Source organism: Antechinus flavipes, chromosome 2, assembly GCF_016432865.1.
Source record: "Antechinus flavipes isolate AdamAnt ecotype Samford, QLD, Australia chromosome 2, AdamAnt_v2, whole genome shotgun sequence".
In the NCBI taxonomy this organism is placed as follows: Eukaryota; Metazoa; Chordata; class Mammalia; order Dasyuromorphia; family Dasyuridae; genus Antechinus; species Antechinus flavipes.
The window spans coordinates 437,445,100-437,472,578 of NC_067399.1; the positions used below are offsets into that span (position 1 = coordinate 437,445,100).

The window sequence follows — 27,479 nt, forward strand, 5'->3', positions numbered from 1 at the left end:
GATGGTAATGGGCATCCTTATTTCACCCCTGATTTTATTGGGAATACATCCAGGCATCTCATTATGAATAATGCTTGCTGATGATTTTAGATAGATATTGCTTATCATTTTGAGGAAAATTCCCTTTATTACTATCGTAGCATCTATTTCTTTGCCCTCTACCTTTCTTTTTTCATTTAGAAAATTTTTGTTTTGTCTTATACTGGGTTTATATAAATGATCTCAAATCCTTTTGGGGATCAAGTGAAGTATGAATAAACATTGGGGAGCAGGTTGGAGTGTAAATAAACAAATGGAGAGAATCAAGCCCAGGTGTCATTTGATTCAGCTGTTCACATTTATTTACTGATAATTTCAAAACACTGACAAAACACATCACACTTTATTGTAACTTTTCCCCAACTTAAACTCTGTATACTTGGGACATAAAGCTCCAGATTAGCTGCATCTACTTGAATCAGAGTATTTTCCTCATGAAAACACAAAAAAAATGGTGCAAATATCAAAAACGTGCCCAAAAAATGTGCAAAAGAACAAAAGTGCAAAAGTTCCTTTGTTGTCACCACAGTTATCCCCACACTCCCAAATCCAAACTTAAACAGAAGGGGCCTCTCACCTCTCAAATCCAGGGCTGGGCATCTCCCTATCCCTCAGAAACTGGCAGGGTTGGGGCGGGGGGATGTGAGGAGGAATAAAAGAAGTTAGCTAGAAACAATCCCCCATTGCCTCCCCCACATCCAACTGCAAAGATTTCATCCTGGAGAGACAAAAGGCAATGGCTGAATTTTCTCCCCTTCTGTGATTTTTCTTCCATTCCAAAGTGCTTGACATTGATGCAGAAAGTATGGATGCTTCCAGGTTTGGGGAGGTTAGGGTCCCTTCCTGCGAAAGTCCCCGCTTCTCTTACTTTCTCCACAACCAAACAACACAAGTATTTGCTGGCAGATCATCCCTCCAGGGAAGCAAATACTGGCTTAGCACCTCACTAGCGGTCCTGGAGGGGCTGACCTAGCACCAGTCATTTTGCCTCAAGGCAGGAGGTGAAAGAACTTTTCTCTCATTTAACAAAGAGGCCGACTAAAAACTATAATGCCGGGCCCAAGAATCAGGATTGGAGGAGGGTCAATCAGACTTCTGGCCCCCTCTGCACCAGTGAAGCCTTGACAAAACTCAATGCTATCACCCCAACCCCATCACCCCGGAGGGCTCGCAGGCCATGCCCTTTGGGAACAAGTCACCCGCCTTCTAATGCTGGCTTCTGAGGTCTCTCTTCACTTTGGAGTGATAATGCAGAGGCAGTGGGGTATGGGAGACACTGAACTCAGAGAAGTGGGGGTGGGTTGGGGGTAAAGAGCAGGCAGGACACTGACAAAACAAGACATCTTTCCCAAACAAGGCACAAAATTGCCTCATCAACAGGGGAGCAGCTTCACCACCAAAAAGGAAACCCCAGAAGCGGGGGACTCCTGCCAGGTCCTATAAGTTCCAAGTCACTCTGGGCAAGTGATTGCAGCTGGTTTCCAGCTCCCCCCTGCCCCCCAATTCCAAAATGCCTTTGGCTTTAGAGTCCCTGGTCAGGATAAGCAGTAGTTGCTGTAGCACCATAGACAAAGACAACAGCAAGTTCTCATCCTTCTGACAGATACCCTTTCCCACAGCTCCCTAGGACCTGCTCCATTTGTACAGGGATCCCCTCCTCCTTCCCCAAGAAAGGCTCCTCTGTGACTCTAGAGGTCCCATCCCCAAACCTGCACTCTATGTCTTCATAAGAATGTCCTACTTCTGCTTGGCTCTCTGCAGCTTGCAGATTGAGGACTGAGGGCCTCTCTTTTAACTTCCCCTTCTTTAAATGAACCCCAGCAGGGTTCCACCTTGGTAGGGTGAAGGGGCAGGAGTGGGCAATGCTTTGGATTTATCTGTCTTTGTTTTGTTTTAAAAGAAAAAAATTCAAATTGTAATAGCCCTTAACTTTCTCCCTAAGTCCTGACCTTGTCCTGGGCAGATGGCCTTTCAGGTCAGCACCTATGGTCAGGGCTCTCTATACCGGAAGACAACCCCCAGCTCCACGTGCTCATAGCACCTTTTTCACATCACACACTTAATCACAATATGCTTTCCACACTCACATAACACTCTCCCTGTGTTCACATCTTGCTTCCATACCATACACAGACACAACACCCCCCCCTCCCTCACAATGTAACTCTCTAAAATTCATACTCATAGGCTCATGGACCCCTCTGTATCACCTTCCTTGCCCTTCCCCTATCCAGTTTCAAAATACATACTTTCTCATATCTCATATAGTCATATATGAACACATATGATATGACTCATATCTTACACACAGTCAGACAATCCTGACTTGTCACACATATATTCCCACAAAGATCTCACCCACACTCATATTATATACAGATAATCTTGCTCGCACAGGTCCTTACACACTCAGATACCTCTCCATCCAAGTACATACACAGACACCCAGAGAATACTCAATGACCCGCTCACGTTTCAGCTAATGTGTTCATACCACGCAGACAGGTATGACTTGACACAGAGACACTATACCCCCAAGTCATATCCCCCTCTCTCCCATGTTCACAGTATGTACAATTTCATCCACTCATGTACTTCCCTAACACCCACATGATCTCCCCTCTTCCCTCTCCCCACTCCCAACATGCTCCCGACATAGACAATCACATCCACGCTCCCTCTGGTCTACTCCATCCAGGCTTTACTCTCTAAAACACCACATTCAGCATGATAATGGGGCAGAGCCTGAGCAGATCCAGGGGCTAGAGCAGAGATAGTCTGCTTAAACTGGGGATAGGGGAGCTTGGGCTCTTGCCATTGGGTGGGACAGGAAAGCCCAGCCCTGGGACCCCTTCCCACTAAGCCGCTGGCTCTGGACTGAAGCCTGTAACCCCAGCAGGGCCAAGGCTGGTGCTCTGTGGACAGATTTATACTTTATGGTCTTGGGTTTGCTTTTATTCTTCCTGGAGACTGGCTCTGTGGCCCCCAGAAAACAGGGAAAATGGTGTTCTCCCCTGCCCTCCCCACATAGCACAAGGCTGCTAGAAACAGAGCTCCTCTGGTTAGGGGTCTGCTTTCCTTGGCAAAAAGCTCAGTTGCTGAATGAAGTTTTCAGAGTGGGGAGCCCGAAGGCCCATGGTAAAGATATAGATTCCAGAGCCTTTCTTGCCCACATTCTCAAAATTCCTCACCAGTGAGGCTGGAAACAAAGAAGTCCCAGCATTCCAGCCCAGTCCACCTTCTCAGGAAAAGGGTCAGTGCCGCTTGGCCGCAGGAGAGGTTTGGCAGTGACTGCTCGGGGCCAGGGGGTCTCTCTCCTGTCCCCTCCGCCTCACCCCCGAGCAGAGGTGGGATAGGGTCCCAGGAGTCCCCCCCCCTGTAGGAAACAGTTTGGCAGTGGTGAAGAAGGACAGTCATGAGAAAGGGACAGATGCCAGAGAACTCATTAAAAAAAGATAAAAAAGTTCACCTACATGCGCCCCCGTACACACACACTCACAGCCTCCCCCCACCCCCAGCATCTCTTCTTTTTAAAAATTTCTCATGAAGAGCAAGCAGCAAACATGTAAATGATGGGTCAGAAGTGACCCCACATATTCAGTAGTAAAGAGTCAAAATGCGACATTTCCATGGGAAGCCGAGCATGAGTTTGACCCACACACCAACGTGGATTGCAGACATGTAGCAGTGAAGACAGGTTGCTGGTGTTTCATGATGAGGGTGCCCACCCCCATCCTGCAGGCAGGGAGGGGCAGCGACTGCAGACATGGGGGCCGGGCCCCTCCCCGGAGCTGCTCAGGGATTTGGCAGAGATTGTCCTGCAGGAGCTAGGCCCACCTCTCTCTCTCTAGCGGTCACTCCCAAGCCCGTTTTTTGGGGGTGGGGGATGGGGACTTTAGCCAACGAGAAGAGAGCATGTTGGAAGAGCAAAGGAATGGGCTAAAAATGATCCAGACCTTTGTTTGCCTTGAAAGAGACCCTAGACTGTCTCCCAAACCTTGGGGCTGGGACCTTGGCACTGGAGTTTGGAACATCATATAGTCCAGGGCTGACACTCAAGGCATGTTCTAAGAAGGCATCTTGGCTCGAATTCTGATCTCCTCGGCAGTGGGGAGGAAGGCAATGAGGGGTTTGCCACAGATCCTCTAAAAACCAGTCTCCCTGTGGATCAGAATATCAGAGGGGGAAAAAGGAGTTGGGTTGGGCCTGGGAGTGCTCTACTGGCAGAACTGGGGAACCAGGCCTGTCCTCAGGCAGGGGCACCCATGACAGAAAAGGAGCTGGGGGAAACTGTAGTAAATGGGTGGGCCAACTGAACAGAACAGGAAATCTGATGGGGGGAGAAAAGTGAGTGAAGACTTCAGAAAAATTGTCAGAAGATGTTTCCTCTTGGATGTTTTTCATTCTTCCAAGCTTTTAAAGCTTTTGAAAAGTTGCTCTTGACTGCTCTGAAAAAGTCCAGTTGCCACCCCCCCCCAAAAAAAAAAATGTCCCTGGGAGAAATATTGAGATTTGAGGGACCGTGTGATTCCAGCCACTCCAGTGATGATCACTGATGAGAAATCCTGTCCCTCCCTCCCCCAGCACCCAACACCCCCCACAACAATTTTAGAATGTGTGGGCCCAAAGCTGGACCAAGAGATTGGGCTAGCTTGGAAGGAAGGCCTATCTCCAGCCCATATTCTGCCTTTGCTAGGACCTTAGGAGAAAACTCAGCTTGTGGAGTTGGGGACTGCACTTTCTCCAAAGTCCCTCCATTCCCACTTCCTAAGGACCCACCCCAGAAACACGGAGACCAAACCTGGGATGGAAACAGACGAGACTCCTGGCAGGGAGAGGCAAGACAGAGAGAGGATGGGGATGTAGGTTTGGGGAACTGGGGCCAGAAGATGTCAGGAGGGGGAGGACCCCGAGAATTGGGAGTCCTGGCCCATGGTAACAGTCACTTTAAGGTATCATCGGCATTTCTGAACATGAGAATGGCATTATAGATCTTCAGGGCTGGGCCCAGCTTGATGCACATGATCTTCACGATGTCCGCCTGTGTCAGCAAAAGGAAGGCCTCGCCATCAATCTTCTGAGGTGGGGAAGATGGGGAAGGGAAAAGGTGGTGAAGAGGGAAGGAAGGAAAAGGACAAGCAGGAAAGAGAATAAAAAAGGAAGACAAGGAGGGAAGGGATAGAGGAAGGGGGAAAGAAGGTAGAAGGGAAAGAAGAAGAGAGAAGGAAAAGGAGAAAAGGGGGATCATGAAGGAGAGAAAAAGAACAAGGAAGGGAGGAAAAGCGAAAAGAGAAGAGATTTGAAAAGGACAAGAAGGAAGAGAAGGGAAAGGAGAAAAGGAGGATTGTGAAAGAGAAAAGGAGGAATAAGAAAGAAGAGAGATGAAAAGGACAAGAAAGAAAGAGAAGGGAAAGGAGAAGAAGGAAGAAGGGAAAGAGAAAAGGGAGAAGGGAGAAAGAAAAAGGAGAATAAAGGAAGATGGGGATAGGGGAGAAAGGAATAAAGGAAGAGGGACCAAGAGATAGGGACAGAGAAGGAAAGAAAGATGTAGTGGCTTCTCTCTATTAACACATACACATTTGCACAGGCACTGATGATTTTAAGTACAAAATGTTTTTGGATTCCATAAAAATATCTAAGATTGGAACCTTGGATTCTGTAGTTTAAAAAAAGAAATTACAATGAACCTAAGATTTTCTTCACCCTTGGGAACAGTCACCAAAAACTTCCTAATGAGAAAGAAGTTTGAGCAATGCAAAGTCAGGGCTTATTGAAAGGTATGAACAATCAAAGCGTCTAAGCATAACTTCACCTCCTGATAATCTCATTGAATGGGTTAGGAAACTGGCTGCTTTGATCCCTTTGCTTATACAGCTTGCAGGCTATTGACTGAGTGACAGAACCGGGACAGGAATGACTGGCACTGAGGGAGAGATGGTGGGGAGCTAAGTCTTAAGGATAGACAAGTAACAGCCAGAAGGGTTGTTTGTGACTCAGGGGAGCTTCTGAGTCTGAGACTGTCGTGGTGGGGTGGGAAGAAAAAAAGGGTTGGCCTGGATGAGTACTAGGGTCATTTCCAATTCTAAAACTATGATCTCATGAAAGTCCTCGGAGCTATATGGAGAGAGTATATCAAAGGAGCTGCAGGTACCAAGAGGAAATTAATGATGAGCAATCTCTCCTAATCTCATCCCAGACTCCATGAGTTTCCCTTCTTAGAGGAGCAGGATGGCTAAGAACAAAGGGATCCTTGAATGGGGGGAGGTTGTCTGGGTTTAAGGGTCTCATTCATTGTTTATTATGGAAAATTCAAGAAAACAATACTTCCTTCTTCCTATTCCTCCTTGTGGGTTCTGGGATCCTGAGGCTCCATGGGGCAATTTGGGCCTAGCTAAGGGAAAGCAAGCATCTGTCTTTTCTAGGCCCTCAAGAAGTCAACAACCCCAAAAGATAATGTTAGCCTCCCCCAAGATGAAAGAATCTGTCTCTGACATAGCTTCTCTGTGGGCAGGGAAATGTGTCTTCTGTGACATCAGCCTCCAGGGGTAAGGCCTTCTCCAATCTGTGCTTACGATTCCCATCCTGTACTATCTTTGGCTGCTTACAATCTGGATGCTCACACCCAGTCTGGGAGGCAGGACAGAAAGTGCTGGGCTCGCTACGGGCTGTTGTCACCAACAGGAAAGCTCCAGGGACAGGTGCACCTGTCATTCTTGGCAAACAGATCTTCAGACAGGCGATCAGAAAAAATGTGATGCTACCCAGTATTCAAGGAAGAAATGATTGTCCCATTTGCCTAAGAAGGCCTAGGAGCAGGGTTTTCTTTATCTAGAATAGTTCAGTACAGTTTTGATCTACAGGTCTCACTAGTTTATTTTCTAAATTCAATGTAAAACTGAGCTTTTTCTGCTTTAAAAATTCTGTTTGCAACACAGCACTGCTTTAATTTGTTCAAATGGCCTCTCCTTAAATGCTTTTCTTGCTAGCCCTCTTAATTCTGAGAATGACCTTACATACAGATATAGGATAGCCCAAATGTCTTTAAGCTTTAATAGCTTAAATAGTATTAGTTATTAAATAGGAATGTTCAATAGTATATAATATCTTTAATAGTATTAGTTATTAAATTGTAATATTAAGTAGTATCTAATAGCTTATTAAGTAGGAATATTAAATAGTATTTAAAAGCCTTAATAGTATTAATTATTAAATAGGAATATTAAGTAGTATCTAATAGTTTATTAAATAGGAATTTTTTAAAATAGCATTTAATAGCTTTAACAGTATTAATTATTAAATAGGAATATTAAATTGTACTTCATAGATGACTTCTAAACTAACTGGTTTGGGATTATCATATATATATATATATGCAAGGGGGGTTGATTAAAGGAGTTTTCTGATTCAATGGTGAGATTACTAGGAAATGAAATTCTGCTTGAAAGCTTGGATTGTTCATATCTTTCTTTTTCTTTTTCTTCCTTTTTTCACTTCTTCCTTCCTTCCTTTCTTCCTCCCTTCCTTCCTTCCCTCCTTCCTATTAACATCACAGAGACTTTTTAAAATCCTTTTTTTCCTCTCAAATCTTTCTCCCTATAGATCATGGCCAGGATGCCAGGAGGTGACTCCCATTATTCAGAAAGCTCAAACTCCTCTCTTCCTCTTGAGCACACGCACTTTCATCTTTCTCAATCATAATTTCCCTGTCTCCTATTTCAGTAAACTCCAGGGTCTTAAGCACCAGTTTGCATCTCCCTCAAGTACTAGAAACTACAGATTCCACACATTAGTAGGTGCTAAACAAATGACAACTGATTTGTTACTGAATTAATTCCTAAAGGTAATGAGACTAATATTCTCAGTAGGAAACAATGATCACACCTTAGCAGGGTAACAGTGAGTTAAAGGAATACTAGGTCCAGAGATGTAATGAAATAAACATAAGAAACCTGAATTTTAAACACTCAGGAAAAAAAAAAAAACAGAGATAAGATCTCAAGGCAAAGGTTGAAACCATGCTGCAATGGGGTATGCTGATAGTGAGAATGCACCAAATGAAAGTAAAGGACGTCCCACCACCCTTCTCATCCCCCTCCCCTTTCCCATCCATGCAACCACAGGGACACAGTGACCATCCTCCACAAACTTTGCCTGAGATTGTAAAAGGGAATATAGTGGGGGATGTCTCTAAAAGTGAAAATTTTGATCTTACAGTAGCAAATTAATTGCAATGTGGAAGACAAAGAAACCAAGATAGGGAATTCTCTGATGAATTCATGTTAAAAGGATGCACCACATAGAAGATGGAAAAAGTATCTCATAATTAATGACAAGTACTGTACAATAGAGTGAGCCATAGTGTGTAAGGATAGTATTAGAAAGTCTAAGGTGGGCTGAGATTTGCAAAAAATACTAAGAATAAGAGAAGGAACTTTTAAAGCCATGCTTAGATAGGAAGCAGAAAGGGAAAAGTCTGCCAATGAACATATTTACTATTTTAACTTAATGGATTAGGCAGCTCCTTCTTTGCTCTTATTATCTCTAGCAATAAGAATGGTCTTCAAATTGGAAAGGGCAAGACAAACAAAATCAAGGAGAAATTTCATGACATCAAAGACAATTTTACATTAGATTGTCAGCTCCTCGAGGGCAGGGATAGTCTTTTATACTTCTTTTTGTAATCCTAGCTGCTTAACACAGTGCCTGGTACATACTAGGCACTTAATAAATGATTTATTGATTGACTGAATGGATAATAAAAGAGTCCCTACTCCTTTTACTATTTAGGTCAGGTTTAGAGGCTCAGATGAATCACAATCCAGGCTATTTCTAATATAATCCTCCAACTATTGCCAATAATCTTTGAGAAACTGTGGAGAGAAGAAACCGTGGAAGATAAGCGACTGGCAAATGTCTGTTTTTAAAAGAGGAACAATATGGATCCTAGGAACTACAGAGCAACTAGCTAGCCAGGTATCATTAAATAGCAAAATTTAAAAATGGAACACCAACCAGATAGTTTGCAAATATTTAGAAAAAAATTCAGTGAACACTAGGAACTAATATTAGTGCACTCTAAATAAATCGTGCTAAACTAACCTTTTCTCCCTTTTTTATTTTTTTTTGGATAGGTTTTCTTTGGGAGTAGGTTGGGGGAAAGTTGTAGGCATTATACGTCTTGATATTAATAAAGCACTTGGTAGGTTTTCCTATGTTATTTTCAAGGATGAGATTGTAAAATAAGAATATGGAAGATAATACCATAAGATGGATTAAATAACTGTGCCCAAAGTGTTTAGATTAATGGCTAATTAGTTAAATAATTACTGCTCTCTAGAGAGAACAGTTGCCAACAGGGCTTCTATCCTTGGTCTAATTATGTTCAATATATTTACCAATGACTTGAATGAAGATATGGAAGATTTTCTTATCAAATCTGCTAATGGATAGCTAAGACCAGTGATGATAGAAACAGACTTAAAACAATCACAGGAAATGAACAAAATCAAATATATTCTAACTAATCGATTATCTAAGTAGAGGAATGGGATTAGGGATGATCCTAAGTTGATGACAACGGCTCAGGTGAGAAAGACCTGGGAGTTTTTAATATAGAAAACAAGTCCAACATAAAGCAACAATGTGATGTAGCTGCTTAAAAAAAAAAAAAAAAAAAAGTAACAATTAGGCTGCACTGGGTAAAAGTCCATTGCCCAGAATAAAGGAAGTAAGACTCCCATCATACTGTATACTGATCAGACCACATCTAAAATATATAGTATATCCAGTTCTGTTGTCAGTTTTGGGACTTATTCTTTAGGAAGGACATTGACAAATTAGGGGGCAACCACAGAAATGAAACCTGGATGATGAGAAGTCTGAAAACCATGCTATAGTAGGAATCGTTGAAGAACTTATTATGTACAGCTTGGTGAAAAGAAGATTTAGGAGAGACAAGATCATTATTTTCAAATATTTGAAGGCTAGTCACTGTGGAAGATGAAACATGTTAGTCTTCCAGAAAGTGTTCATCCAGAAGTGAATCTTAGAACAATGGACTAAAATGATAGGGATGCCAATTTTATCTCAACCTAAGAGCCTTTCTAAAGAGTGAGAGCAGTTTAACACAGAATAGACTGTCTTATGAAGTAATGAAAGTCCCATCACTGGAGGTATGCAAGCAAAAGTCAACAGGGCTTTTATACTGTTCGACTAGATGGCCCCTGAGGTCCTTGGCAATCCATAGAATATGAATTAATAGTCAGGAATTAGATACTGTTTTCTATTATTTTAAGCTCATTATTTATTAGCTCAAATAAGGCCTTGCCTCTTAATTTTAAATGTCATGTTTTGTTATGCTATGAAATTTTAAAAACATTTATACTGATTAGCACTTCAGACTAATAGGTGGTTAGTGCAAATAAATAAATGCTTAGGAGGAACAGAGAATCTGAATTAATTCCCAATAGTATTCACTATTGTCCTAGTTAGCAAGAGAGACCATTGCTGTGTCTGAGGGTTTACCATCCCCCTTTACAGGCCATGCCATATTGTTCCTCAGGATATAGGCTGTGATTAAAATGTAGAAACTGAGGGCCACGGGGACCTCTGATGGGATGAGATTGTTTGTGGTCTGGCTTCCAAAGCAGAGACTAGCATGTACACCTGCCCTCCCAGAGCCCCCTGGCTTGACCAGCAGCCTCCCCACTGCTTTGACTGGCTTTCCTTACCTCATCTCTGAAGAGTTTAGCTTGTTCATCACAGCCCGTCAGAATCTGGACAAAGCTGAAGACCTTAGAAACCAAGGAAGGGAATATTGATGAAAGGGGAGGGAAGGAAGCAGAAGGGAGGGGGAGAGATGGGAAGTGAGAAGGCAGAATAGTCAGGCTAGAAATGCCTCCTGGCTTCCCATGAGGCATGCAGAGGTTTCCTGTGCCCAAATCTACCAGGTGAAGCTAATCCCAGGCAATCTTGCAACGCCGTATTTGGTGGCTGCTCCGGCAAGTCCGGTGAGATGTGGGGCCCTTGTACCTGAGGGTCCCGAATGGGAAAATTCCCAACCTTTGTTGGGCTGGACTGGAAGCTCTTCTTCTTCCCCACTAAAAATCCCCCAGTGGGGCTTTCCAAAGGACAGAAAACTGAGCCACACCATTAGACAAAGGCATTTGAATTCAGAATCCAGTTCTGCATTTATGACTATCACAACTAGGCTGTGCTAGGCTCAGGGAGGGAAGGCCTCAAGTTCTTTCATTAGTGGGCTGTGGAGGCAAGGGAAGGGGAGGCTTCTCCCCAGACCCAAGGAGGGCCCTCCTACCTCCTCGATGGTCCATTTGGTCACTGATGCTGCATTGACACTTGCTATTCCCGGCAGGAGTTTGCAGTGTTGCTCCCAGCATGTGGACAAAGAACGACCCGGGTGAGCTGGCAAGGCCGACATGAAGAAGGATTGGTGCATGTTGTCGGGGGGCAAAGCTGGAAACCAAATGCAAAGCCTGACAGACAAATGGGGAGGGGCGCTCGGCCCGCTCTGGGCAGTGCATGGCGCTCCTGATGGGCATCTAGAAGCCAGCAGAGAAGTTGAGCCTGGGGAGGGGACATGCGTGGAAAGCCATGGGGGCAGGGGAGCGTGTGTCTGGTTCTCCCTGTGGGTCAGCCTAAGACAGGCCACTTTCACTTTGTGATCACAGTCAAGATGTGTAAATACACCATCCTGACTCGTCCCTGACACAACATCCTCACTTCAGACTTAAGGTGTCCTTTTCCAAAGGCTCCTCCCTCAGCAGTGAAGTGTACAGGTGAAGCTCCTTGGACATCCTATGTAACTTTATTTTCAGCAGCTTTCTGAGGGAGGCTGAGAAGTGATTAATTATTGATTATTAATGATTACTCCTATCCTGTGTTAGACTTTGGTGGATCAGTGTGAGTTTTTCACACTGATGGGGCAAGGTAAAGCATTGGCCTTGAGGTGAAGAAAACCTATGTTGGACACCTGCCCTCAGGGCAAGTCACTCCATATTTCTGAGACTCAAGTTTCTCATCTGTAAAATGAGGCGATTGGATTAAATGACTTCAGAAATATCTTCCAGTCCTAAATCTATGGTCTTTTAAACTCCCACCGATGATGAAAATGGTAACCCATTCCTGCCTTTCCATGCCATCCTAAAGGACTCTTGTCCCACAACCACTGGTAAAATCCCCATGGGACTTGTTTGACACAGTGGAGATCATCCTCTAAGTTTCTTGACACTGTATGGATAGAAACAGATGAATATGGATTTCACACAGATTGTCCAAATGAGGTGGCAATGGTAACTTAAAACTGAGATGAGGGGCTTGTTCAAGGGCCCATGGGTTATGATGGCATGGGAAATAGGGGAGGGGACGGATGAAAAGCATTTATTAAGCACTTACTGGATGCTAAAAACTTTACAAGTATTATCTCATTGAGGACATAATTTGTTTTATTGAGCCTCATAATAATCCTAGGAGGAAGTGTTAATATTATTATTCCCATTTTACAGCTGAAAAAATTGAGGGAGACATAGTTCAAGTGACTTGCCCAGAGGGCATATATATAGCTAGTAAGTGTTTGGGGTTGGATTTGAATTCAGGTCTTCCAACTCTAGGGCCAGTGCCACTTAGTTACTCTAGAGAAACCTAAATCATCCAGAAGCACCACATTGCCTCATCCTTGAGACTTTTCTCATTCCCTCTCTTCTCCTTCAGCTAATCATTTTTTTTTTAAACAAAAAGACTGGGCTTAAATGTTTAAGTACCACCTTCTAAATAAAGCTTTTCCTAATCTCCTCCCAGGCTAACTTGCATTCATACCTGTCTATATTTGTTTGTGCAGAGCATCCCAAAAATCTTAGTGCAATTTTTAAAATCCCTATTAGCTTGAAGCCATTATTAGCTTAAAACTGCACTTTGACGTCTGGTATATTCTGTTATTTATTCTGCATACATTTAGCTATGTCAGTGGGGTCTCCTCAGCGTCTCACCACCTTGAGAATAAGATCTCATTTCTTGTAATTTATATTCCTAGCATCTAGTTCTGTGCCTAGTGAGTAGGAGGCTCTTAATAAATAGTAGGCACTTAATAATTACTTGTTCATTGCTGGTTGATGGAGGGAAGCCTACATCCACATCTTACTGTTACATCTCTCTCTGATCCACCAAACTCCCTTTTCTAAGAGAACAAGTAATTAAGGATTTGGTGTGTCCCTGTGCTAAACATCCTATGACCTATTTTGTGTAAACACTTGCACTCTTTCTATGTCCTCAGCAATGTAATAGTCATTTAATCAGCATGGATGTTAGCGTTATGTGAGGCGTTTATTGTCTACATGGTGCCTAACACTGGGCTCCAAATTTACTTAGGGCCTATTGTATGCATACAGAGGCAGTACTGGCCTTAATGCCAACAAGGCCTAGGGTCAAATTCCCCTTTGACACTCAGTTGCTGAGTGTGAACCTGTCTTGAATTTATCTGCTAAGCAACAGGCAGTTGCAGACTGCTCTTGGTGGAGAGATTCCTTACAGTGGGAGTTCTTTAAACTGACAAAATCACAGACCTTCATGTCTTCCTGTCCTGTAGCAACAAGGCTGTGATTAAAAACTAGCCTATTTCAGTGTCAACCATGACTAGCAACCCCTTCCCAAAGATGGAAAGTTATCTCTGGGAGACTGTGAAATGCTGGACTAGGAGTCAGTCTATCATTTACTATCTGTGTACCTTGGGAAAATCAATTCAAGTCTCTTTGCCTCAGTTTCCCCATCTGTAAAAAGGGTGTTGGACTAAATTAACTTCTTAAACTATGGATCAAGACCCCATATGGGGTCACATAACAATGTGGGGATAGCAAAATTATGATTTATTGTTAGTATGTTTGATTAGCATGCCTCCTTTATATACCTATATATTTGAGGTCACAAAAATTTCTCAAGATTGCAGGCGGAAAAAATTTAAGAAGCCCTGGACTAGATAATCTTTTAGCTTCTTTTCATCTCTAAATCTGTAATCCTTCATTCTTCTCTTTATATAAATATATTTATATATTCTTAAATTAAAAAGCAGTAGATGCCTAGAATGGCTCGTTACAATCAAAATCAAGTGGTTTTTAAATATATGTGAGTTTCAGTTGATTTAAAAAAATGTTTTGGAGGCAATTGGGGTTAAATAACTTGCCCAGCATCCCACAGCTAGTAAATGCCCGAGGTTGAATTTGAACCCAGGTCCTCCTGACTCCAGGGCCAGTGCTCTATTCACTGTGCCAGCTACCTGCCTCTTAGTTGATTTCTTTTGGGGGCTCAATAAACCTCAAAAAAAAGTTTTTTATTTTTGCACATAGGGTTTAAGGATACACCTTCTTTTTCTATGGATTGCCTTTGGATCCACTTACACCATCCTTTTCTTTCTCCTCTCCTCCTATTGAACTGCCTGGTCTATATATATCCTGCCTCTAAGACGATTTCTCCAGCTCCCCACGCATCTTTCTCTTTTCTCACCTGGGGCCCAACTTTTCCCATGGACCCTGCCTTTTATAAGGCCTGAAAGGTCCCCTGGGAAGTCTGAAGGAAGTTTTCCCAATGTGCTCCTTGACTCAGACCAACAGAGCCCACTCCCTATAAGTGCAAAGGCCTCTGCCTGACAAAATCTTTATCAGTGCTCTCCAGATCACCTTGTCCCTCTGGACAGCTCTAAGAAAACGTCACCTAAAACAGTGTCAGGAGAAGGGGCGCACCCTCTTCTCCCCAAACACCAGAGAAGAACTCTATAACTTTCCTTCCTCATAGCAGCCTCTGAGCTGACAGTTTTTCAGTCTGCATAAAGGGGGTGGACTGTGTAGGGAAGGAAGAGCTCACCTGGGATGTGGCTGCTGAGGGTGGGAGAAGGAAGCATGCCCAGGGCTGGTGTTGTCGGCACCATCTAAATGTGGATGTCCTGGACAAAGTTCCAGTTGCTCCACCCTAGTCTGCTTCACAGTAACCCATGCCAGGATTTCACACATCATAGCCAGCCTCTTCTTCCTGTCTACCTGTCAGCCCTTTAGCTGCATCTCAAGGCCACTGCCTCTCACTCTGACCCCAGAGAACATGGAAAACAGGTGATCACCCATCTGCTTTCTTCCCAAGGCACCTTTCCAAGGAAAAATTCTGAGGGTGAGCCCATTATAATAAAACTTAAGGAAGGATGAATGAGAAGCACTGCAGCTGGTTCAGGAAGGGAGTCCTCCTGATCTGTGTTCCAACCCCCACTCGTGGTAACGTGTGACGTGATTGTGTCACTTCAACTTCTGAATCTCTGTTCCCCTTCTGAAAAATGGGGATAATAATCCCTGAGGTGCTTATCTGTAAGATTGTTACAAAACAGTTTGTACAAAACAAAGTCCTAGAGACAGGGGAGCTATCATTAATGGCATCTATTAAATCCATGTCACTATTGTCCTCTTTAAAAAACACAGCAGGGAGTGGTGAAGAGTGTAATTAGTTGGGAAGTTAGGAGCCCTGGGTTCTGTCACTGACGAGCTATATGATGGGCAAAGCACTTCGCCCCTTTGTCCTTTGAAAAATAAGAAGTTTAATGGATAAATTGTACCACGTAAAAGTCATGAAATATATTATGCTTCAAGAAACAAGAAATTTAAGGATTCTTTGAAACTTGCAGAGATTTGTATGAACTGATGCAGAATGAAGTATGAAGAACCTAGAAAATAATATACACAATGACCACAACAAGGTGTATGGAAACAACAACAACAGAAAGAAACTGAATGCTTTGTGCTCTTAATGGACAACTTTGGCCCTGGAGAAAATGTTTATCTTTCCTTTTTTTTGGAGAGGATGACTACAGATAAGTAACAATGCATATGCCATCAGACATAGATGATACATTAGTTTTGTGGAAGTCTTTTTAAAAAAATTATTCTTTATTATGAGAGATGGTTCACTGGATGGTTGGTAGAGGAAGAGTATATTTAGAAATGTAAATGATTTAAAAGCAAAATATATCAAATATAAAATAAATCAAATCAAATAATAAAAATAGCAAATCAAATTAAGCTGTTTGGAAAAGAGCTAGAATAGATGATGTTCCCAGAGATGTATCTCAAGATCACTGCCTCTCACTCTGACCTCAGAGGAAATGGAAAACAGGTGGTCACCCATCTGCTTTCTTCCCAAGGTACCTTTCCAAGGGAAAATTCTGAGGGTGAGTCCATTATAATAAAGCTTAAGGAAAGACGAGTGAGAAACATTGCATATATAATATATATTATATAATGTATTTTATATAATATACAATATTATATATACTGTTTGTATGATATATAACATACAAATATTATATAATATGTAATAAATTCATATTATATAATATGTAATATATTATAACAAAGAATATATTATTTATGTTGGCTTGCCTCCTTCCTTTTGGTGGCTAGAGCAACCTGAGAGGGTTTGCCCAGGGCTGCCTCCATGTTACCTCCTTGTTGTAGGTGCTCACTGAGAGCAATAAGCTAAAAAATGCAGCAAGAAGGAGTTAGGCTGGGCATAAAGAAAAACTGCTGGACAAATGGGCGGCGACATAAAGGGGTAGCCCTATACAGCCTGTGGTGGAGAAGAAAGGGCAGAAGTCAAGTTGGGAGAAGCCCTGGAGAGGACCTCACTTTCCCTGAGAGGGAAGAAAGCACATAGGTGGAAACTGTGCCTTCCATCGCTTTCACTTAGACTCGGGCTCTGCTTTCTGTATCTCTGGAGAAGGACCTCCAAGTAATTAGGGATTTGGGGTACAGTGAAGCCAGATTAACTGTTTTCCTTGGAGTCACCCTGTCTTTTTGACCCTCCACCCCATAGTTTTGCTGCTGTGTATCTCCTTCCTTTTTCGCTCTCCTGGGAACCTCTAACTTTTAACAGCCCAGATGCTGGAACAAAGCACTGAAAGCTTCCTGGGCCTTGGCGAAAACACAACCTTGCCATTTGGAGCCCGCTCTCCACAAGCCGCGCTTAATTCCACCTATTCACATATATTTTCCTTGGTCCATCAAGAAGCCTTCCCAGTGACCAGTGGACACCCCAAGCTGGGATGCAATTTTTGCCTTGCACACACAGCCTCCCTTCCCTTCTAACTCCCGCCTTGAGGTTCAGCTTACACCCCATTTCTTCTGCGAAGCTGTCCCAGACCTCTTGATGGCCACTCCTTATACAAACTGCTGAATTTGTGGGTTCTTCCACGAGGCCAGAATTTTTAACTCTCCCTCTCCAGCCCCGGCTGCGCGTCACTATGCTGGGGTGCTGGATCTAGCTCGCGCCCTGCGCCTTCGCCTTCTCCCCCTCCTCCCCCCCACTTAAGCCGGGGAAAGTGGACGTCTGCCCCCCGGAGACCCAGCAGCCCCTGGAGGCCCGGTTCACCACACAGAGCCTCAGGCAGCCTCTCTCCCTCTCTGGGGCGGAGGAACGGAAAGGAGACCCCCGCACCGCCTGCCTTCTTCAACCATGTCATTCGCCCAGCAAACGCCCCCCGCGCCCCCCGCGTGCGGAGTGCTAGGCCGGGCCGGCGCGGAGGAGACACGGGCAGGCCGAGGAGCTGGGCCAAGCGCGGGCACTCCGTGTCACTTACCCGGGAAGTCGTCCTGCTGGATTTTCCGGTACTTCGGAGGGCGCCCGATCCTAGGAGAAGCAGAGACAGGCCGCGGCAGTCAAGGCCCGGCGGGCTGGGCGGTCGTGCTCACTGCCGCTGCGCTCCTGATCCCCGTGGCCCTCCCCCAGGAGACACCCCTCACCCGGCCCCCAGCCCCGGAAGCTGGGGGGCCTGTTCCTACCGGCCGTGGTGTCGGGATTTCTTCCGGGGGGTGAAGCCAATGAGGTTCCTCTTGCGTGCAGAGGCCTCGGTGTCCGACAGCTCAGCTTTCACGCGGCCCTGGTTCCTCTCGGCCAGAGGGCAGCCTGAGAGGCAATGGTGGGCCGTGAACTTTCCCGTGACGTGGCCCGAGCCATCACAGCCGGGGGTGGGGCACTTCCTGGGAAGGGAAAGGAGACACAACCAAAGTGACCGGCAGTCTTGGGACTGGATCCTGCTTCCTGGATGCCCAGGCCCGAGGACCCCGAGTCCTCTGCGTGGATGTCTCTGCGGCCCCTTCCTCCGCTTGGCCTTTTCCTCCCGGAGCCTCCACTGTAGGAGGCCAGCCGTGTTCATGCCTTCTTCCCCAGGCCTGACTCTGCAGCCTTCCTTCTGCACCAGGCCCCCTTTCAACTTCTTTTTATGTGTTGTCTTCCCCATTAGAATGTAAGCTCCTTCAAGGCAAGAACAGGCTTTCTTTTTGCTTCTATTTGCATCCCCAGCACTTAGCACACAGTAAGCACTTCATCAATACTTCTTGACTTGACTTTTAATCTGTGGCCTCTTCTGGAAGATGTTCATCACTATGCTCTGTGCCCTTGTGCCTCCATGACCCCGACTCAAACCGTGCCCCCCTCCCCTGGTCAGGTGATCCAGAATGCCCAGGACTGTCTGGAGAGACCCAGGGAGTGATGGTGAGGGAGGAGGAATGGGTTCAAGAGGGTGGGCTGAAAAGAGAAAATTCACATAGGCCTCATGTAAACATAGTTACAACTGTTTACAGAGTTTATAATTACAAAGTCTTAGTTAGAGGGGACTTTAGAGGGTACTTAGGCTGACCTCCCACTCCCAACAAGAATCTCCACCCTAACACACGTAATAGACAGTCATTTAGTCTCTACTTCAATTCTTCTAGAGATGAGAAGCTCCTTTTCTCCTCACGAGGCCGTCCATTCCACTGTGGGCCAGCTCTGTTAGCAAGATTTCCCTTATATTGAACTGAAATCCACTTCCCAGTGGTCTCTATCCATTAGTAAACAGAATTCGTTTAGTCCATCTTCCATGTGACAGTCCTTCAGCTATCTGAAGCTAATTTGTGCCGTCATATTTTCCCCGAGTTTTCTCTTCTTCAAGTTAAACATCGTTGGTTCCTTCAATTCACCTCCATATGACATGATTTCCAGTCCTCTGTCCATCTGGGCTCCATCTCTGGGAGCTTCAGTTTGTTAAAATCCTTCATAAAACATGGTGCCTAGAACTAAACACAATGCTGCAGATTTGATCTGAGGAGTCTGCTTTGTTGCTTTTCTTTAGTGTTTATTTTCAAGATCACTCCCTGAGCATCTTCTCTTGTTCCTTGTCCTTTGAATTTTAAATCCTCCTCAGAAGTTCACCAAGTGTCTACAAGTCCAAAAGTTCTTCCCAATACCCAGGAGATGCCCTTTGTCTCTGATGGGGGCCCCAAAAGGAGGCAAAAAACAGGGTTGGGGGAGAGGGAAGACAGGGTCACCAACCTCAGATACCCACCCAGCACCATCCCATGGGCAAGTTTGGACTTCTCATGGTGTATGTGTAGGTGTCCACCATAACTCAGGGAAAGTGCCCTATGATCTCTTTAGCAGAGAAGGTCATCTAGGGCAGGAGGAAGGGGAAAGCTTTGCTTGATCACTCATTCACTCACCTACCCACCCACCCACCTGTGGTGAAAACTGTACTTGGAGGTCTTAACGTGAGGTGGGCTTTTACAGCTGAGTGGAGGGCAGCCCCCGGGAGAGGAAGAGCTGGGTTCTCTGGGTCCTAGAGAAGAGAGAACAAGGAAAGAGGGTTTAGTCAAACTAAGTTCCTGTGGTTGCCACCCCAGTTTAAGGCCTTTATGTCAAGGACCCATGATTACTTAGCTCCTAAAAACTCCTGTCTTTCCATCTTCACCATCCCTTCCCTCCCCACCAAACTCAGGAAGGAGAAGTGCCAGGACTCCATGAAATGAAGAAAAGGGATCTGAACTAAGGGAGAGAAATACAAGGATATCTCCAGGGGGTCTCTGCTGGGTAGGGGGTCTGCATAGAGTTAGAGGTATGTGCCCAGGGGTCCCTGGGAGGGGACAGGTACATACTGAGTGGGGGCTGTAGGGGATGGCCAGTCTTGGAACACCAGCCCACAGGATGTATGTCAGGATGGTCAGAATCAATCCAAAAGTCATAGGCGTGACTCCAGCCATCAAAGTGGAGCTGAGGAAGCAAAAGTAACCAGGCTCCAACACCCCCAGGCCACTGCCAGGAACTCCTCCCTCCCCTTTGAATGGTCTATATAGAATGACAGAAACAGAGGGAAGCTTTGCAGCAGGGAACAAGAGATCCACAGAGGAAGAGAGAATTATAACCCATTTCTCCTTCTGATCTGAAGCTTTCTAACAACCCCACAGAGACGCAGGATGCAGCTTCCCTTTCTGAACTCCTCATTCAACCCATCCAATTTAATAGGGAGATCCCCACAAAATCTTTTCTTTCCTTACACTCACTTCTTTAGTAATCTCATTCACTTCCACGCCTTGAACTATCACCTTTATGAAGAAGACTTTATCTCTGGTCTTTTTCTTTCTTCTGAGTTGCAGATCCACATTTCCAACTACATAAAGGGTGTCTGCACCTAAAAGCCTAGCCACACAAAACTCCACATATCACTGGCTAGTGTTACCTTCCTTTCCAAACCTTCTCCCTCTGATCCCTACCTGGCTCCCTACAATTCCCTGAACCTGAAGATAGGGCAGGACTATTCCTGGCTCCCTTTACCCCTACCTGACTCTTTCTTGAAAGCCACAATCCCTCAACAACCTCTCCTTATTATTGGCTATTACTAATCTCCTCACCTCAAGACATGTTCCCTCTTTTGTCAAGAAGCTCAATATCTGACTCATTGTCTCTCTCCCTACTCCAACTCCGCCCTAAGTCTTCCAACTTACATGCTGAGTTTTCCCAAATATCCTAAATGATCAGTTCCTCTATCTTTCCTACTCTCATTCCCTACCCCTGCATTCCATCTCAGCTACACAAGTCATACTCTTGACCTTGTCATCACCCAAAAGTCTTCCCCTCAATGATCAAGATCTTTGCAATTCTTTTATCGAATGAAAACATCTTATCACTCCATCTCTCCCTACGCCTTACTCTTCCCAAACCTATCTTTGTCTTCACTATAACCTGTAATTTCTTCTTTCTCAAGTTTGACTCGGTGATGGAGCACTTCATCTCTACAATGTCTGATACTCCCAAATCCCTTGTTCCCTTATGTTAATATTAACCCTACATCATTCCCTCCATCTATGTACTTTGTTCCTATTCTTTACAAAGGAAAAGGAAGGGGACAAGCATTCATCAAGAGCCTATTATGTGTCAGACACTGTGTGAAGCACTTTTAAAATACCATCTCACTGAATCTTCACAATAACCCCAGAATTAGGCACTGTTATTTTTGTTTGTTTGGAGGCAATCAAGGTTAAGTGACTCACCTAAGATCATATAGCTAATGAATGTCTGATCCTGGATTTGAACTTGGGTCTTCCTGACTCAGGTCCATTGCTCTATGCACTGTGCACAGCTACTGGACAGAGTAAGAGAAAATCTCATACTCTGCTGACTGGGTCTGCCACAAAATTATGTCATCTTATCTTAACTTGGCCCTCACCAGCAAGGCAATCCTTTTATTCTTCTCTAATTGATTCTCTATCCCACTCTCCACAATGGCTCTTCCAAATGGCTATTCTCATCTCTCCCCAAGCTTTCAACAGCATCCCTTACCTTCTCACCTGAGGTCCTCACCTAATACTTTACCAAAAAAAAAAAATAGGTCATTCATTTTGATTTTCTTTCCTCTTCCTCCTCATCTCATAACTCCTTGAACATCACTCCCACCATTTCCTTCTTTGTACTGGTCTCCAACAAACCCACAGCCCTCTCATTGAGGTCAAACCCTCTGATATCAACCTTTCCCATCTTCTCTAGCATATTGTCTCAATTATAATTTTTCTCTTTAATTTTTAATCTCCATCTACTGATTTTTTTATATTTTGCCTAACCTTTAAAAAACCCTCACTAAATTCCACCATCCCTATTAAATTTTGATTATATTCTCCCTTTCTCAGCCAAATTTCTTTAAAAAGTGATCTATACTCATTGCTTCCACTCCCTCTCCTTTTACTCTCTTCTAAATGTTCTATAATGCAGCTTCTGACCTCATGAGTCAACTGAAACTTCTCTCTCCAAAGTTACAGTGATCAACTGATCTAGGAAAGGACCTGAGAGTGCTTTCCAACAATAAATTCATGACCCTACTCAAAAATCTTCAGTGGCTCCTCATTGCTTATTGAATAAAGAATTAACACTTGTCATTCAAGGCCCTCCACAATCTAGTCCAAGTCATCCATCCAAATAATCTATATTTCAATCACAGTATATAAACTCTCTTTTCTTCTCTCTCATTGTGCCTTCTATCATTTTTGTGTTTTTCTCATACCATACCTCATAGGCTTGGAATGAAGGTGCACATCATCCTTCCCACTTCCATCTCTATCTACTGAATTTTCTCCTTCTTCTCAAGGTTCAACTTCATGAAGTCTTCCTTGACTTCTATCTCCCTTCCAATCTCCCAGGGTACTTTGTAACTTTCCATTTTTCCCTTAGAACTCTCTTCAGTTTCAATTATTTTTGTTCATGTCCTCTTCCTGACCACCTCTTCCCCTATCAGATTATAAACTGCTTGAAAACAGGTCCTCTGCTCTATCTCTGTCTATCTTTGTGTTTCCAGCACCAGACACAGTGCCTTGCATAGAGCAGACAGTTAAATGTTTTTTGGCTTGCCTTGAAGGGCAGGTCGGGACAGAGTCTGGGGAACAAAAGCAGGACAATGTCAGCCAAATTCAATATTGTTGGTTGACAAAAGTCAACCTGGTTAGCTGACTCCCACCCACTCAGCCCACTCTCCTTTCCCAGCCCCTGCTGCCACCTTTATCCTGTGGTCTTCCACATCCTCCACGCTGGCCACTCGGATCAGAGCAGGACTTCTTCGGTCCACGGCTTCAAGCTTCATGTTGATGAGAAAGCCATGGGGTGGTCGCTGCAGGGAGACAGACCATCAGGCTGAGAACCCAGCTCAGTGGAGATCCAGGGTGTTTCAGACAGAGCTCAAACCTCAGGCTGTCTGACTGGCTTTGTCTACCCTGTGGTCCCCCACCCCAGCTGGTGCTCCGTGGGGATAGCTGACAAGGACTCGGAACCCCTCAGAGCAGAGGTCAGACCCCAGGGAGGTGTTCTCTTTAGGTCTCCAGAGGCAGGTATGTGTACTGTTGCATGCTCTGCAGTCTCAGGACAGACAGTGCTGGAGTAGCCATGGGGTAAATCCAACACCTGGATCACTGAATCCCAGAACTGGAAGATCACTGAGAAGGGCATCTGGTCTAACCTCCTACCCAGTGAAGAAATTTCCTCTACAAAATTCTTGACAGGCAGTCATTTAGCTTTTGCCTCAACAGCTCCCCTGACAGGGAGTAGCACATTCTTTTTGGGACAATTCTAATTATGAGGAAGTTCTTTAAAATGAGGCAAAATCTGCTCCCTTCAATCATTGTTCCACAACTGGGAGCCAAGCAGGACAAATATGATCCCTTTTCCATATGAGAGTCTGCATTTTGTGAATGCTAGAGGCAATTTTAAGAGCCTAAGTGGATTATTCTTATTTCTGAGGTCATGGAAACATTGTGCTTATTTTGTATTTCCTTTATTTTTTCTCTTGGGTAGGAGTGGGTAGCCTCCATTTAAATATGAACATGGGTGGAACAACTCATGTTCCATTAAGTAATGAGAAGTCTTCCTAATTGCCTAAGATAATAAGCCTGGGATTATAGAATGGATCAGTGACTATAATCTCCCCCAAAACATAGTCTTGAACGGGGAGCAGAGATTATGAAATAAGAAATCCCCTTCTCATTTAATCATAAAACTTAGATTTAATACATGGCCCAGAGAATCTGTGTCTTGCTCAAGGCAACATTCATGATAATAACACATTATTTATAAATCATCTTTAAAAATGTCTTCTTATACAGTAATTCAATGAGTCTTACCTGGAACCACAAATATTAGCACCCCATTTTACATATGATGAAACTGAATAAACTTCAGAGAGGTTAATGACTAGTTTGTGATTATTTAACTAGTAAGACTCAGAAGTGAGATCCAAATTCAGGTCTCTCCTGGCTATAAATTCAGCATTTTTTTCATTTCACTGAGCTGGGATTCAAATTCAGACTTCCTGATTCCAAAACCAATGTTTTTCCTCATTTTTCTCCCTTGCGTCTTATTAGGATAAATGAGTATGTGGACTCTCCAAGGTGGGAGGGAATCATTTGGGCCAAACGAGATCCAAAATATTGTCCTCAATAGAAGAATTTAGCATTTAAATACTATCCAATTGCAACTAGGCAGATTTATTTGCAGTTCTAGTGACCTGACTTTGGTATATTAATTCTGAATTTGAATTTTTCTTTGCAGATGAAACCTAGACTATGTACTCTTGGGGCTAGAAGTTGGGGTGAAAGTGGGGAATGATACAAGGGAAAGAAGTAGATGCTGGACCTGGCCACTAAGATATTCTGGCAGTAGCAACAATATCAGAAGAGATAGAGGAATCAAATGTAGCTGGATCTTTCTCCAGGGTTTAGCTCAGGTGCTACTTATTACAGGAAGCCATTTATCTTTGATCTTTCTTGTGGTTAGTGCTACCTCTCCTCCCACTATCCTTTATTAAATATCTTATATTTAGTTTTCATTTTATAGGTTATATCTTCCAGCAAAAGGTAAGCTGTGTGAGAACAGAGATTGTCAGTCTTTATAGATCCTAGAACAATACCTTGTACATATATTTTTAATAGCTTTTTATTTTCAAAACATACCTTGTACATATTAAGATCTTAACAAGTTCTTGTTGAATTGAATGGGATCTGATTCCAGGGAGACAGGTCAGGAAGAATCTAGGGATCAGGTGACCCTTGGTCAAGGCTGATTAGTTTATTCTTTCATTTCATTAAGCATTTACTAAGCACCTACTATGTGCTAGTCCAATATATTATGAGAGCAAACTGTTTTGCCTTTCTTTGTGTTCCTAGAGCCAGGCACATAATCAGTGCTTAATGTCTGTTGACTGAGTGCTAGATTCTAGCAAAATGAAAATTTCTCCTCCCTCCCTTACTTCCCTTTGGAAAAACTCAGAAATGCACATATAAAATATATCAAAGATAATGAGAGCCATCTGCACCCAGAAAGAGGACTGTGGAGACTGAATGTTAATCACAAAAATAGTATTTTTGCTTTTTTTTGTTGTCGTTTGCATTTTGTTTTCTTTCTCATTTTTTTCCTTTTTCATCTAATTTTTTTCTTGTGCAGCATGAGAACTGTAGAAATATGTACAGAAGAATTGCACATTTAACATATATTGGATTACTTGCCATCTAGGGGAGAGGATGAGGGAAAGAAGGGAGAAAAAAATTGGAACACAAGGTTTTGCGAGGGTGAATGTTGAAAACTATATATGCATGTGTTTTGAAAATAAAAAGCTTTATATAAAAAAATAAAGTATATCAAAGAAACCCAGAAAGAGTGGCTAAAGGTCAAAGCCCTGGAGTCAAAGATAAGGGTCATCTAGATCTATTCTAAAAGAACCAAAAATTTAGAGCTAAAAAGGTCCTTAAAGGCTATCTGGTCAGATAAGTTTTTTTTTTTTAATTTTTATTTAATAATTACTTTATATTGACACTCGTTTCTGTTCCGATTTTTTTTTCCCTCCCTCCCTCCACCCCCTCCCCTAGATGGCAAGCAGTCCTTTATATGTTGGATATGTTGCAGTATATCCTAGATACAATATATGTTTGCAGAACCGAACAGTTCTCTTGTTGCATAGGGAGAATTGGATTCAGAAAGTATAAATAACCCGGGAAGAAAAACAAAAATGCAAATAGTTCACATTCGTTTCCCAGTGTTCTTTCTTTGGGTGTAGCTGCTTTTGTCCGTCATTTATCAATTGAAACTCAGGTCTCTTTGTCAAAGAAATCCACTTCCATCAAAATATGTCCTCATACAATATCGTTGTCGAAGTGTATAATGATCTCCTGGTTCTGCTCATTTCACTCAGCATCAGTTCATGTAAGTCTCGCCAGTCCTCTCTGTATTCATCCTGCTGGTCATTTCTTACAGAACAATAATATTCCATAACATTCATATACCACAATTACCCAACCATTCTCCAATTGATGGGCATCCATTCATTTTCCAGTTTCTGGCCACTACAAACAGGGCTGCTACAAACATTTTGGCACATACAGGTCCCTTTCCCTTCTTTAGTATTTCTTTGGGATATAAGCCCAATAGAAACACTGCTGGATCAAAGGGTATGCACAGTTTGATAATTTTTTGGGCATAATTCCAGATTGCTCTCCAGAATGGTTGGATTCGTTCACAACTCCACCAACAATGCATTAGTGTCCCAGTTTTCCCGCATCCCCTCCAACATTCATCATTATTTTTTCCTGTCATCTTAGCCAATCTGACAGGTGTGTAGTGGTATCTCAGAGTTGTCTTAATTTGCATTTCTCTGATCAATAATGATTTGGAACACTCTTTCATATGAGTGGTAATAGTTTCAATTTCATCCTCTGAAAATTGTCTGTTCATATCCTTTGCTGGTCAGATAAGTTAATTTATTTGTCTAAGGTAATACAGAATTTTAACTCAGGTCTTTCAACTCCAAATCCAGCACTCTTTCTCTTACATGGAAATAGAGTAGAGGGCTAAGGAGGCTTGTCCTCCCTTTCTGGATTCTTCCCCTGGCCTGTTGGATCTCTGAAAGTAGCAACCATACCCTTTTATCAGGCTTCATTCCCATCTCTGTTCCTCCCATGGCACTTACCACTTTGAAAGCCCAGGAAGGGACAGCAGAAGTTCCAGTCTCTTCTAAGTATTTTTCCCAGCAGAAACTATCAGGATCTGGATAATCTAGAGGGGAATATGGAGAGTAAGCTATGATGTGTTGGTAAGTTGGAGGGCTTGGGTGTTGCTTCTGTTCCAGGAGTCCCCTGTCGTCAGGTAGGAAGGAGCGAATGAATGTAGCTCCTGCATAACTCTATCCTGGGCCAGCCAGGGTACCAAATGGGAAAGGGCCAAAGGGGAGAACTAGCCCTCAGCTAGCAACTCCTGGCTGGAAGGCTCTGGATCCTGCAGAATCTTGGCCACTGAGACTCAGAATCCTGGGTGGGAGGAGAAGAGGAATAGTGTATTTTATCTGCCCAGAGGGTCATTTCCAAATTCTTCCCTCTTCCCCTTTGAGTTTTGCTGCTCTGGCTCTTTTCTCCTACTTGTTTCTCTTTTCTGATTTTTCCCTAGAGAAACTGAAAAGCCTGAATTACTTGATCTCAACTTGCTTTGCTCATTGGGTGTGTCAGGCTCATGTTTGGACTCTTAGGGAGGTGAAAGTGCTGACCTTCCCTAGATTCTCTTGGAGTGTTCTGAAAGAGTCCAGGCTCCTGACACTTTTCTCCCCCAACACAAGGTAACAAGGTGAG

General features: G+C 43.6%; 1 protein-coding gene across 5 annotated transcripts in view; it reads right to left on the bottom strand.

Annotated features, from left to right (window-relative positions):
* Window positions 1-313: 313 nt before the first annotated feature.
* L3MBTL1 (L3MBTL histone methyl-lysine binding protein 1) overlaps window positions 314-27,479 on the bottom strand; it is a 71,463-nt gene continuing 44,297 nt past the window's right edge. Inside the window, exons 14-23 of one of the 5 annotated variants that reach the window (XR_007950814.1) lie at window positions 26,828-26,913; window positions 22,874-22,984; window positions 19,989-20,103; window positions 19,573-19,672; window positions 17,859-18,056; window positions 17,657-17,706; window positions 11,354-11,511; window positions 10,770-10,832; window positions 4,841-5,116; window positions 4,114-4,200 (exon numbers count right to left, since the gene is read on the bottom strand). Coding sequence is in view for 4 of the 5 variants with exons in the window: in XM_051979099.1 (XP_051835059.1) it covers window positions 3,979-4,200; window positions 10,770-10,832; window positions 11,354-11,511; window positions 17,657-17,706; window positions 17,859-18,056; window positions 19,573-19,672; window positions 19,989-20,103; window positions 22,874-22,984; window positions 26,828-26,913 (1,103 nt within the window). In the remaining variant the exon portion in view is untranslated. Of the gene's footprint in view, window positions 4,201-4,421; window positions 5,117-10,769; window positions 10,833-11,353; window positions 11,512-17,656; window positions 17,707-17,858; window positions 18,057-19,572; window positions 19,673-19,988; window positions 20,104-22,873; window positions 22,985-26,827; window positions 26,914-27,479 lie in introns of those variants that run through there. The other 4 variants (XM_051979100.1, XM_051979099.1, XM_051979098.1 and 1 more) reach the window with 4 other exon arrangements.